Raw genomic sequence first — 14,196 nt, 5'->3', positions numbered from 1 at the left:
AAAAATAAACTGAATATTAAAATGGTAAGAATATGTCGACCGTCATTATTATTTACTGATTAAAAAATTAAATTCTTCAATACTCAAAGAGTTAATTGGCGTGCCAGTAATTCGATTGGCTTGAAGCAAATTTCCCATTTAAGACTTGTTCAACAAACCCAGGATAAATGATTACAAAAATTTCATGATTTCTTGAAAAATGTACTACTATAACTTATGAATTATTTTTATTTTGCCAATCGATGGTAATTTTCCGGTAAATTTCGTTAATTTACAACGGAAAAATAAGGTATTTTAAAATCGGTAAATGACTGGTAAAATATCTCTAGGCCTGCGCCTGCCCTAGGGCCATCTTGTTTTCTATGCAAAAGCAGCAAGCCTTCCCTATCTCCGAAAAGTTTCCATTCGTTATTTCTTAGAAAAAAAAGAGAGGAGGGGCGGGAAGTTTGACCTAGTGTGAATTCCATACAAAGCCGGCCGGCTGCGGGTAGGAATGACTCACTCAGGGAAAGTGGGAACCTTAGCAGTAGAGTAATTTCGGTTGAGAGGGGGAGTGAACTGTGTATCCCTTACGTTAGGGGCAACTTTGTACTAGAGAATTCTATTTGCCCCCGGAAGGGAAGGGGAGGGGGGATATCACTAACGTAAGAGATAGAGGGTTATGACGTTGCCGTATATGGGAAAGAAATTACTCTGTTGAATCTGTTTCATAAGTAAAATACAGATATACCATAAGTATATGAAACCGAGTAGGTTAGCCACATGAAAGGCAGTTGTTCAATTACTAAATTAATTTAGGACGGTTAACACAACAGAAAAAATTTGATAGACTGAGGGATTTAATATATTAATTTTGTTTAAGTCAGAAATCTGAATTAAAAACCAATTCAAGGCTAAGTCACATGAAATCTAAACAAAGACCCTTTACATTTTTCTCACAAAATCATGATAAATCTGATAATCATTTTTGAAAATTAGAATTTCACAAGCAAAATATTTCCATAAAAACGTTTGTTACAAACCTGGAATATAAAATCTCCTTGCTTGATGTCCAAATAAGCGGGATCCTTGGCTATAGCAATCTTTAGATTTAACAAGGTTGGATTTTCCATTTCAAGTTTAAGTTTCCGTTTCCTATCCCCATAGCAAATTAGACACACTGTCAGTTCACTCATTATACAATTAACGATTGAAAACTCAATTTAGATTTTTCTTAATTGGATAAGGGATAACCACGCAAAAATGCTTTCCGACGCGTCCTACCCTTTCTGGGAGATACTAAAAGGTTGCTGAAGAAAGAAAGATCAACAGCGAGCGAGGGCAATAGGGCACACCTTAGTTTTTTTTTCTCTCCTTCGTGTCAAACACAAGAAGAAATAGACTGGCGGCGCCTGCTTTAAAAAATACATTCGCCTACTTGTAAGAAAGGGGTGGTAGCACTTTGGTTTTTACGTAGAAAGAGGAATAGAAGGAGAGGTTTAAAACGGGAAGGGGGAAAACGTTCTTCTTTTACGTTAGGTCAAAGAACTTAAATACAAGGAATGGAAAGTTTCCAAGAGACAACCGGCAAATGGGGGAACTTCTATTCCTCTTCTATCTTCCCTGGTTTTTCAGTGTTTTTCTCGTGCCACCATCGCGGGGTGCGAATCGCGAAAAAGTAAAAAACTTTGAAGATTGAATAAGTGTAAAAAACTAGAATAATGAGTTCCTTTCGACCTTACAAATGCTCAAAATGCGTATTCTACACAAAAAAATATACATTATTAATAGCACACGTTAAAAACAAACACGCACATGAACCCAATTTTTCTGTTACGTGTGGTTTAAATAACTGCGGTAAATGTTTCAAACATGTGGAAAGCTACAGAAAACACGTTTATAGAAAACACAAGAATGTGATTGAAGATGAAAGAACCCAGTTGAAAGTAGTTTCAACTGTACCAAATGAAAAATTAATTGATGAAAATATGAACGTGGATGGAGATAATTCTGAAAATAGGGAAGAAGGCGACCCAGAAATTATTTTAAAACCCCTAGAAATGAGAGATACCCTTGTGAAACTTCTTTTGAAATACCGAGAAAAGCACTTATTGCCATTAAGCGTTATTGAGAATTTAACTAACGACATCTTTGATTTCTGTGATAATTTACTAAACGCGCAATGCTCCAAAATAATAAGTGTTCTGCGGGAAAATAATATTGAACTTGAGGAGGAAAAGTTAACCAAACACACCAAGGATATTCGGGATGCTTTTATAAGCGTAAACACCTGTTACAAAATAACGTCTTATTGTACTACAGAACTTAAAATGGTTCAGCCCCAGCAATTTACGTTTTCCCAAAGCCTTGAAAAGAAAAAACATAGTCATTTTCATTATGTACCAATTTTAAAGGTTTTAGAGGGTATTTACGAGAAAGAAGAAGAACCACGACGACATATTAATACTAGCAGCATTCCTCAAAATTTAATTGCGCATTTTAAACAGGGAGAAATCTCAAATGAAATAATTAAACAGAACGCCTTGAATCCTGATACGATTCAGCTTCAGTTATACGAGGACGAATTTGAAGTGGTTAATCCTCTTGTATCCAAAAGAGGGAAGCAAAAAATTATAGGATGCTATTTTTCCTTATTAAACCGTAAAAACCAGTACCGAACCAAGTTGAGTGATTTTCTTTTAGTATTTCTGACAAAATCCAAAGATGTTGATGATTTTGGGTGGCACGAAGTATTTCGACCCTTATTATTTGATTTGGACAAATTGGCTACTGAAGGCATCAATGCAAAATGCAAAAAGAAAATACTGCGGGGATTTGCCAGTATATTTTCTGGAGACAATTTAGGCTTGCATAAACTCGCTGGTTTCAATACGTGTTTCAATTCCGGTAGAATTTGCCGATTTTGTATGACGGACAAAACTGAGATAGGAGAAAAGTTCTCCGAATCACAAGTAGAGCCGCGGACAATGAGTCGGCACCTTTACCATTTGGAATGTTTGGCCATGGACGAAAGGGAAGGGTCAATTTACGGGGTACGGTCAGAAAGTCCGTTATTAAAACTGGACTACTTTGATTTGACAAAACAGCTTCCTGTAGACATCATGCATGATTTGCAAGAAGGTGTTATAACAAAAATTCTTAAGCTAGTGATATCAAATTTAATTTCCACGGGTGGACTAACTCTTGAGGTTTTTAATCAAAAACTTTGTGACTTTCCTTACGGAAAGTCAGAAAAAAATAGGCCTCAAATTCAAATTCGTAATGCAATTCTAGGTAATGGGCAATTGAAAGGTACTGCCACAGAAATGTTCTGCTTACATAGACTGTTGCCTCTTATATTAATCGATTTCATTCCTGAAAAAAATCCGTATTGGGACTTGTATCTCGAACTAAGGGAAATATGTGATTTCTTATTCGCCCCTTCCATGCCGAAGGATAGTTTACATATTCTCGAAAATTTTATTAAAAATTTCCTCACTCACACTAAACAAGTATGTGGTCAAGAATTTCTTACCCCAAAATTTCACTACCTAATTCATTACGCGCATTGTGTAAGGAAATTTGGCCCCTTACGTCACATATCATGCATAAGGTTTGAGAGCAAGCACTCATATTTCAAATCCATTGCCCAGAATTGCAAAAATTTCAAAAACATTACGAAAACTTTATCTCACAAACACCAATTTTATCAATGTTATAACTGGTTATCAGAAAGGTCACCCTGCATTGAAAACACGTCATTGGGATCATTAGTTGATCAGTCAACGTTACCGACTGCAGTAAAAAATTTACTTAGCCCTGATTTACCTCAAAAATTATACTCAGTCAGAACCGCGATTTACGACAGTATTCAGTTTGCGGTTGGTAACCTATTTCTATACGAACCAAGTAGTTCTCACAAGCCAACGTTTTTCGAAATTAACTACATTTTTTCTATAGAAAACCGTTTAATAATTGCGGGAACTATCTGGTACTGCAAAGAATTTTCTAATAAATTGCATAGTTATTAAATTGCAACTGGTGAAAAATCACAATATAAAATAATTGAAGCTGGAAAATTTACAAATTACCACATAGTAGATAAATATAAAATTAGAGAAAAATTGTACGTAACCTTGCGATATGGGTGTTTTACAAACATGAACTACTTTTAAAAATATTAAAATAATATTTCTTTGAAATTGCAATTATTTAAAACGTTCTCTTCTATAAATAAATAAATCTAAGCTTAATAATCCAGTTAATTATAGCATTAGTTATTTTGAGAAAAGGGTCACCAATATCTTTATTCAGATTAATTAGGAGGCTAAGTTATGTAAATAACGCGCGGTAAACAATCCTATATAATTATTTACAAAGCGTGGAAATTTAATGAAATTTCCCCAAAGAAATTCCTTACTTTTCCAGGTTTTCGTAGGCGCTTTATAAGATACATGTATTGAGCGAAATTTGGGGATCGTTCCCTTAGTAGCTGTTACATTACAAAAGTAGTTTTTAAAACTGCTGTTAGCCTTGTAGTTTCTGAAAATTATGTTTGAAGGGCTATAGAAATTTCGATTCCCCCCCTCCTGGGCCCCCTTATTTCGGAATCCAAAAGAGTAAAATTTCCAGCCAAAATGTGGACAAACGCAGGAGGGGTGTATTATAAAAGGTCCGTGGTGTAAAGGAGGAACCCTGCCGTCGCCGTAACAAGACGTTGCATTATGGGCGACCATGTTGCCTCCTGGCAGCAATAAAATTAGCTTGAAAAGACTAAACATTGAAGTACTAAACTTTTCTAAATTTTTGTTCGAACTGGCGTTTAGTTATTGTTCTGAGGGATACTTAATTATGGTTCTAAATGATACTTTATTAAGATTCTAAACCATAATTAATTATGGTTCTAAATGATGCCTTATTAAGATTATAAATAATAATTAATTATGACTCTAAATTTTACTTAATTTTCATTCTAAATGACAATTTTTATTCTGATAATTTCTGTTCGAAATAATAATTTTTGTCCTATAAATGATAATTTTTAAATAATAATTTTTGTTCTATAAATGATAATTTTTAAATAATAATTTTTGTTCTATAAATGATATTTTTTAAATAATAATTTTTGTTCTATAAATGATATTTTTTAAATAATAATTTTTGTTCTATAAATGATAATTTTTAAATAATAATTTTTGTTCTAAAAATGATAATTTTTAAATAATAATTTTTGTTCTATAAATGATAATTTTCAATAATAATTTTTGTTCTATAAATGATAATTTTCAAATAATAATTTTTGTTCTATAAATGATAATTTTTAAATAATAATTTTTGTTCTATAAATGATATTTTTTAAATAATAATTTTTGTTCTATAAATGATAATTTTTAAATAATATTTTTTGTTCTATAAATGATAATTTTTAAATAATAATTTTTGTTCTATAAATGATAATTTTCAAATAATAATTTTTGTTCTATAAATGATAATTTTCAAATAATAATTTTTGTTCTATAAATGATAATTTTAAATAATAATTTTTGTTCTAAATGATCATTTTTAAATAATAAGTTTTGTTCTAAATGATCCTTTTTTGTACTTAATGATAACGGATAACAATTATCACCTTTATTTTGATAAGCCAAAAACTTATTAAAAGAGACTAATTTGAGATCGGAAATTTAAGCTCTTGAAATAATTTTAATGAAGATGTAGGAAAGTAATAAATTGGGGTGTAGAATGGGGATAAAATATATTTTACTCCCTTATAGAAAGAGAATAAAACATATTTTACTCCCTTCACACACCTGCCGAAAGGGAGTCATTAAAAATATTCCCTTTTTAACACCATTTAGGGAATTAAATCTATTTTACTCCCTTATGGAAAGAGAATAAAACATATTTTACTCCCTTAACACACCTGCCGAAAGGGAGTAATTAAAAATATTCCCCTTTTAACACCATTTAGGGAGTAGTAATGGTGTGGTAAAGGAGTACTTTTTATTTTCCTCCTTTATGATTCCCCTAAAGGGAATAAAAAATATATTTACACCATGTATACTCCCTTTTGACTCCCCTTTTTCTTAGAGTGTATGGACTTATCTCTAGGAAAGTCATTATGATTAATTAACCTAGCTTTGCAAGGTCCATTGAAGCCATGAGAGATAGATTCGTAACGTCCAATGAAGGGTTAAATTGAACCTGAAAATATGGACTTATCTCTAGGAAAGTCATTATGATTTATTAACTTGCCTTAGTGTTCCAACGCTGATTAAAAATTTGAATTTTTAACCTGAAAGTATCTCCAGGAAGGTAATTATTAATTACTAACCTGTCTTCGTGAACGGCTGAACGCTGAATCAAATGATCCCAATGTCCAAACGTTATTTCTTGAAAAGTTGAAATAGTTATCTGAGTCACTTCCCTAAGCCCAAGCACAATGGCAAGGCGGAAACCGTTGAACCGTCCGTTGCGGTCTCGCGGATTTGAATTTTGACCATACCGAACACTACTACTCTATTGGCTAAATTATACCTACAGTGCTGCTCCCGGGTGGACGCTTCCTTAAGTGTTGCGAGAAGGTGGCGGGTGGTGGTGAGGCATTTTTTTCCATGTTTTTTTCTCTGTCTGTCAAGTGTCAACCCCCCATGATTTTTGTCAACCCTAGTAGTTAGTAGAGTAATTATAGACCGAGTAGCGCCGATTGGTGAAATTCGACGTCACAGATCAAAGGTTTCATCTACGGCGGTGCACGCATTTTGTTTCGCGTGTTCGTGAATAGATGGCGTTATACACTCCCTCCATCAGTTCGGAACTGCAGAACTGATTTGAAATGATCTAAATCCCACAATCCATATGTCGTCTGCTTTTGTTTCATGTAATAGGAAAAAGTACGTTAACGTCTAAGCTAAGGCAAGGCAACGGGTAATATAGGCGGCAATGGTAGGTAACTTGAAGGTATGTATATATATGTAAAGGTATTTTATCCATTAACTGAGTACACCAACAATGTGTTTATGTATAAACTATTTATTCGTGTAGTGAAGAATAGGTCCACCTTTGAGCGTTTTGGTTACATGCTTCGCTCGTATATGAACACAGGTACGTACATATTTCACTATGGCCTTCGATCTTACATTGCAACACTCGCGAAAGATGTGTCTGTACCTGTCTGTATATTCATGAACTGACTTGGAAAATACATTAAAAGGATCGGTTACTGTATCTAGGTTATCTAAATGTTTCTCCCTCAAACATTCTTCGCAGGACGTAATAAACTTGAGGAATAACGTTGATGGCTGTTTGAGGTTTCCGAAAGCTTTGTCTCCAGCATGAATTGCATCAGGATGCAGGGTATGGTTAGATTGGGGGTCGCAAATGCTATCGAAACATTGACAACACACCTTGTTTTCAAGTGAAAAGCAAATGTAGCCTGCTAGATAGTAGACTGACATACTGTCTAATGTTACAGGTATATCTATTGGGTTAGTGCTAGTAAGCCCTAGAGTGTCAACAATAAATCCCAGGCTATCAGGACCATTACACGCATACATATCATATGATCTACTTAAGTAACATTCATCCTCAGGCGATATATCACCTTCCATGACGTCTACTTGGAGGGATGCGTTATAGGGATCAGGTAATTTATGCAAGTCATCCGCCTCTTGGTATCTTTCAAAGACTTCCAGTAATTCACGCTGAGCATCTGGAATGCGTTCTGTATCAGGCATATGCAGGACAGGATGTAGTTCTTCAACGACATTGCAGGCAAACATGGTATCCGTTGCATTACAACTCACATTATTGTCAGAGGGTACTGTGACACTATCACGTTCCAAAGGCTCATGAAGGTTGCAATGTCTACGAGACACTGGTGGTTTTACTATGGTAGTCAAAATGTCTGGTGAGATATATTCCTGCAGTTGTTTAATAAGCAATATTCGTAATCGCTGTCTAAATGCCTTTGCTGTAGGGTATGTATTTCCTCTGTCACGTATACGACTGAACAAACTCTCTAAGGCGTTTTGATTGAATCGTCCTGGCATGATATATGTAAACCCATCCTGTCTTAGGTACTCGTCTAAGTGAAGTATTGATATTGTTGACATTATTAACCCTGTCTGACACTGTTTCCAAGAACGCCCGATTTGTATGCGTTCAATGATGGACATTACTTCTTGTAGCAGACGTCTTCTCTCTACATTTAAGGCCTTGCTCTTGCAACAACCTCGCATGATTGCAAACCAATTGCACATCAAACGGCAGAACCAAGCAGTTGTCTTCGCAGCTTGGTCAAGGCTATTTACCTGCACAAGGTTTTCCAAGGCCGCAGCTGTGGCGCTACTTAAGACGTCTTGCGCAAGTGGAACCCTCATTTTTTGGTAATGCGATGGATTTACATGTGTCGCGGACAGTTTTGGTGCCAATTTTAATTCAGACGTTGATTGCAGGTTCACAAGTTCCCTTATGTACTTCACATCAACGGTGTCACTTGGAAGGTCATATTGAGCTACAATATCGGGTGGTATTTTCATGGTGTTGTTCAAGAGCGCTGTTCTAATATTCTTGAACGCATGGGGTGGATCAGCCATCACATAAATGTCTTTACTCTGTTTGCAAAGGGTGAGGAAATGTGTTTCGTCTCTCATGTGCATTAACCTTGATCCCCATAAGATTTAAACTTCTAAGGTTGTTGGGACCCATGTCACTCACTAGTGAAACCACTTGCAGGCCAATATTGTCAAGAGCTTTGATACAGTCCGTGATTAATTGTGTTTGATCTCGTCCATTGACACTGTTTCCTGTTAGGTGGTACGCCAAAATATATTTCCACTTTTGACTAGCGGAGCGTACCATTATCATGGCAGCATGGGTAGCCTTGTTGTCTCCTGGAAGGGTTGCGTTACCAATTACTTGTTTCAGCCCAGCATCGTATTCAACCGCTTGCCTAATCTGGGTCTCGTCCACCAGTATGACCACTTTCCGTTGCATGTCTGTTAGACTTATTACATGGGTTTTAAGGATATTCAGTGCATCGTCTTGAATTCCAGGAGGTGCCTGGAACACTTCAATGGACTTTTGCAATGTTCTAATTGCGGGTAATGGGAATCCACCGTGTCTAAGATACTGATAACCTTTGTTGCCAACATTATGAAGTAAAGACAAGGATTCACACTTGGTTTGAGCTGACCACTGGCAATTACGTGTGATGTCCACTACACGTTTAATCTGATCTTCAGTGAAAAGCCTCTCCCAAGCTAGTTTGTACGCGTTAAGGCGTTGAATTGTCTTTACGAGTTCCTTATCCTCGTTTGATAACCGTTGAATAGTTAAATGCGATACAAGCACCTCATCGCTGTCATTGCGTGTGTTGTGTGTGGCATCTACGGTTTGGGTTAGCTTATGTGCCATAGAATCATCTGGGTGAAGTGTTTGTGTCGCTTGAGTTAATGTACTATTTGATGATGTTTGACACATTATAACACTTAACGTTGATTCATGGGCTTGGATTAGCTGTTGGGTAGCGTTAGTTTCAACATCTTGATCCCTGATATTGATAGATACATTGGCACCTTCAGGATCATTGTCTTGATTCGTCGAGATAGCTCTACTCCTGGGTTTTTTGGGCTCCGTCTGGTGTTTACTCAGACTCTTAAAAAATAAATAAAATAATAATAAAACTTTGGTTTAAATTCAACAAGTAGACCATTCTATCTTTGATTCCATTAAATAATTGCAGAGCGTCGAATTTTCTGTCGCGATTTTTTTATCAGAATTTCATTGATAAACATAAGTTTATAAGATATGTTCCGTAAGTATGACACTACCTATACTTTGTAATGTTAGAGACTTAATGAGAGCTAGTTCGACATCGACGCGAGAACTGACTACACTCTGTTTTGCACTTTGCAGTCTTCCTATTTAGTCTGTACTAAGCCTTTGACAGCGCTTCACCAGAAGTCGCTTTACGAGAATCTATGACGTTTCACTTCATGACAAGCTCTCAGTAACCAATGATACACTTATGGAACATATCTTATGAACTTATTGTATTATTTAACAATGAATTTAAATGACTCTTACCTTATTTAGTTTTATTTCAAAAAGTCACGTTCGAGTTACGCAATTTAATATAAAAAGGTATTTTAATAAACGTGTAACACTCTAGTAAGGTATACCTACTGTACAATCGAGGTACTATTAAGTTATATTAGATAACAAATTATCGATATTATGCTATATTTGTAATCGACGAAGGCCAAATCAGTAAACCAATTATTTTATTGGAAATAATATATATATATTGTTATATCGGATCGAAGTGTCGAACAATAATTATCAATTAATTGAACTCAAAAAAATTAACTTTTCGTTGAATAGTTAAATTTTGTAATTTTCCATTGTGAATGTAATATCCTTTTTTATTTTCAATTTAAGTTTGTTTTTGATTTTTTATTGTAAAAAGTATTTTTCCGAGGTGTATTTTCGGAAAAAGAGGTTGTTTTGAACATTTTGTTAAAAACATGTAAAGTCTGCGCTTCGAAATTAACAAAATTTGTCAGGGGTACGTCACTAAGACGGCCTGTTTACTACAAAATCAAACAATAGTAGCGCAGGGACAGAGCGCGTCCTAGGACCAAACCGGTAGAATTGGTCAATAATAAAAAATAATAAAGTAGCTTAGAATAGTGCGAGTGCGAGTTTAGATAGAAAATTTCAAGTGCTAAAAAAGGTTAAAATAATAGTGCGTCGAACGTGTAAATCAATTTTTAAAAACAATTTTATCAACCTCTCTTTTTAAAATACTTTCTTTAATTTTTTGTAATAAACCGTTATTTGTTGAATTTTTAAAAACATATCGTGCTCCTTATCTTTTGTTTAGCAAAACCGAATCGATCCAAAACTAATTCTAATTTAGAATTAACTAATTTTTAATTTGCGCGAGCGTGCTTGATGTTTCAGTCCGTTAAGCTACGCTATAAAAAAAGCTCTCCCAAGCTACATTTCGCTACAGTGTTCTCAATTTTACTTGCCTAACCTACAAAAGAAGAAAGCAAAGGCAAAAAAAGGAAGAGGTGGTATTGTTGGCGATTGGGTGGATGGACTCCGATAACAAAAGAGGAGTTCATTCCAACCCGTGCTATAATATTACCTTTAGAGAAATGGAGGATTTGCTTTAGCAGAAGTGCTATGCAATTCCCCCATATATCGAAAGGTAATATTAATCCTTTCTTTTAACTTGGGGGTTGAATCTCGAGGCACAGAGTGCTGCCAATCTTTTTGGCAATTAACGCCTTTCATTAAAGGAAAGGATCTATTGGTTAAGCTAACCGAAATGGTAGCACGGCTTGTACCTTTCGGGCGCATTAAGAACATTCTTTCCGCGCCGAAAGATAATGAGGCAATTGTTGAATGAACCCCACGTTCATCATCGGAGTGCCATCCAACACTATCTTCTCCATCCCTGTAAAGGTTAACCACCGCGGCGTTGTAACGCACTTTAGTTTCTTTCTCTACCTTCGCTTTCAACTTTTGCAGGGTCTCAGGCCAGTGCCCAATACTCCTATGGAATGCTTTTCCATAGGAGTAATTGGAAAACTTTTTATTTTCACATATGTAAAAAACCTTTCTCGGAAGGTATACGTTTGAATCCTCGTAGAGATCTTTGAACTCAGTCAAGAGTGCATCGATAGTTACTTCTTTTTCAAAGCATGGAATGTAAACTATCGACGCACCCTTGCTGAGTTCTGTCTCTCTACGGGTGGTTGGCGGCGGTAGCGCACGGACCTGGGTGGTTGGCGGGGGTAGCGCACGGACCTGGTTGGTTGGCGGTGGTAGCGCACGGACCTGGGTGGTTGGCGGGGTAGCGCACGGACCTGGATGGTTGGCGGTGGTGGCGCACGGACCTGGGTGGCTGGCGGTCGTAGCGTACGGACCTAGGTGGCTGGCGGTCGTAGCGCACGGACCTGGGTGGCTGGCGGCGGTAGCGCACGGACCTGCGTGGTTGGCGGCGGTAGCGGACGGACCTGGGTGGTTAGCGGCGGTAGCGAAAGGACCAGGGTGGTTGGCGGTGGTAGCGGACGGACCTGGGTGGTTGGCGGCGGTAGCAGACGGACCTGGGTGGTTGGCGGCGGTAGCGCACGGACCTGGGTGGTTAGCGGCGGTAGCGCACGGACCTGGGTGGTTGGCGGGGGTAGCGCACGGACCTGGTTGGTTGGCGGTGGTAGCGCACGGACCTGGGTGGTTGGCGGGGGTAGCGCACGGACCTGGTTGGTTGGCGGTGGTGGCGCACGGACCTGGTTGGTTGGCGGTGGTGGCGCACGGACCTGGGTGGTTGGCGGTGGTGGCGCACGGACCTGGTTGGTTGGCGGTGGTGGCGCACGGACCTGGGTAGTTGGCGGTGGTGGCGCACAGACCTGGGTGGTTGGCGGTGGTGGCGCACGGACCTGGGTGGTTGGCGGCGGTAGCGGACGGACCTGGGTGGTTAGCGGCGGTAGCGAACGGACCAGGGTGGTTGGCGGTGGTAGCGAACGGACCTGGGGGGTTGGCGGTCGTAGCGCACGGACCTGGGTGGTTGGCGGTGGTGGCGAACGGACCTGGTTGGTTGGCGGTGGTGGCGCACGGACCTGGGTGGTTGGCGGTGGTGGCGCACGGACCTGGGTGGCTGGCGGCGGTAGCGCACGGACCTGGGTGGTTGGTGGCGGTAGCGTACGGACCTGGGTGGTTGGCGGCGGTAGCGCACGGACCTGCGTGGTTGGCGGCGGTAGCGGACGGACCTGGGTGGTTGGCCGCGGTAGCGGACGGACCTGGGTGGTTGGCGGTGGTAGCGCACGGACCTGGGTGGTTAGCGGCGGTAGCGAACGGACCTGGGTGGTTAGCGGTGGTAGCGCACGGACCTGGGTAGTTGGCGGTGGTAGCGGACGGACCTGGGTGGTTAGCGGCGGTAGCGAACGGACCAGGGTGGTTGGCGGTGGTAGCGAACGGACCTGGGGGGTTGGCGGTCGTAGCGCACGGACCTGGGTGGTTGGCGGGGGTAGCGCACGGACCTGGGAAGCTGGCGGTGGTGGCGCACGGACCTGGTTGGTTGGCGGTGGTGGCGCACGGACCTGGGTGGTTGGCGGTGGTGGCGCACGGACCTGGGTGGTTGGCGGTGGTGGCGCACGGACCTGGGTGGTTGGCGGCGGTAGCGGACGGACCTGGGTGGTTAGCGGCGGTAGCGAACGGACCAGGGTGGTTGGCGGTGGTAGCGAACGGACCTGGGGGGTTGGCGGTCGTAGCGCACGGACCTGGGTGGTTGGCGGTGGTGGCGAACGGACCTGGTTGGTTGGCGGTGGTGGCGCACGGACCTGGGTGGTTGGCGGTGGTGGCGCACGGACCTGGGTGGCTGGCGGCGGTAGCGCACGGACCTGGGTGGTTGGTGGCGGTAGCGTACGGACCTGGGTGGTTGGCGGCGGTAGCGCACGGACCTGCGTGGTTGGCGGCGGTAGCGGACGGACCTGGGTGGTTGGCCGCGGTAGCGGACGGACCTGGGTGGTTGGCGGTGGTAGCGCACGGACCTGGGTGGTTAGCGGCGGTAGCGAACGGACCTGGGTGGTTAGCGGTGGTAGCGAACGGACCTGGGGGGTTGGCGGTCGTAGCGCACGGACCTGGGTGGTTGGCGGTGGTGGCGAACGGACCTGGGTGGCTGGCGGTGGTGGCGCACGGACCTGGGTGGTTGGCGGTGGTGGCGCACGGACCTGGGTGGTTGGCGGTGGTGGCGCACGGACCTGGGTGGTTGGCGGTGGTGGCGCACGGACCTGGGTGGTTGGCGGCGGTAGCGGACGGACCTGGGTGGTTAGCGGCGGTAGCGAACGGACCAGGGTGGTTGGCGGTGGTAGCGAACGGACCTGGGGGGTTGGCGGTCGTAGCGCACGGACCTGGGTGGTTGGCGGTGGTGGCGAACGGACCTGGTTGGTTGGCGGTGGTGGCGCACGGACCTGGGTGGTTGGCGGTGGTGGCGCACGGACCTGGGTGGCTGGCGGCGGTAGCGCACGGACCTGGGTGGTTGGTGGCGGTAGCGTACGGACCTGGGTGGTTGGCGGCGGTAGCGCACGGACCTGCGTGGTTGGCGGCGGTAGCGGACGGACCTGGGTGGTTGGCCGCGGTAGCGGACGGACCTGGGTGGTTGGCGGTGGTAGCGCACGGACCTGGAAGGTTAGCGGCGGTAGCGAA

General features: G+C 41.5%; 1 protein-coding gene and 1 long non-coding RNA gene across 2 annotated transcripts; both read left to right on the top strand.

Moving 5' to 3' along the window:
• Positions 1–493: 493 nt before the first annotated feature.
• On the top strand, positions 494–7,271 carry LOC149667667 (uncharacterized). Its single transcript, XM_089840923.1, has 5 exons — positions 494–511; positions 1,519–1,657; positions 1,771–3,291; positions 7,024–7,083; positions 7,249–7,271. The coding sequence occupies exons 1-5, from the start codon at positions 494–496 to the stop codon at positions 7,269–7,271; spliced, it is 1,761 nt and encodes a 586-aa protein (XP_089697049.1).
• A 1,251-nt stretch (positions 7,272–8,522) lies between these two features.
• On the top strand, positions 8,523–9,279 carry LOC149667666 (uncharacterized). The gene is made up of 2 exons (XR_016367921.1): positions 8,523–8,954; positions 9,036–9,279. It is a non-coding gene; the product is annotated as an uncharacterized LOC149667666 (long non-coding RNA).
• Positions 9,280–14,196: the final 4,917 nt, after the last annotated feature.

The sequence above is a fragment of the Phalangium opilio genome, unplaced genomic scaffold (assembly GCF_054372755.1).
Source record: "Phalangium opilio isolate 3A_F unplaced genomic scaffold, DU_Popi_V2 ptg000056l_1, whole genome shotgun sequence".
Classification (NCBI taxonomy): Eukaryota; Metazoa; Arthropoda; class Arachnida; order Opiliones; family Phalangiidae; genus Phalangium; species Phalangium opilio.
This window is presented reverse-complemented; position numbering and strand designations above follow the sequence as displayed.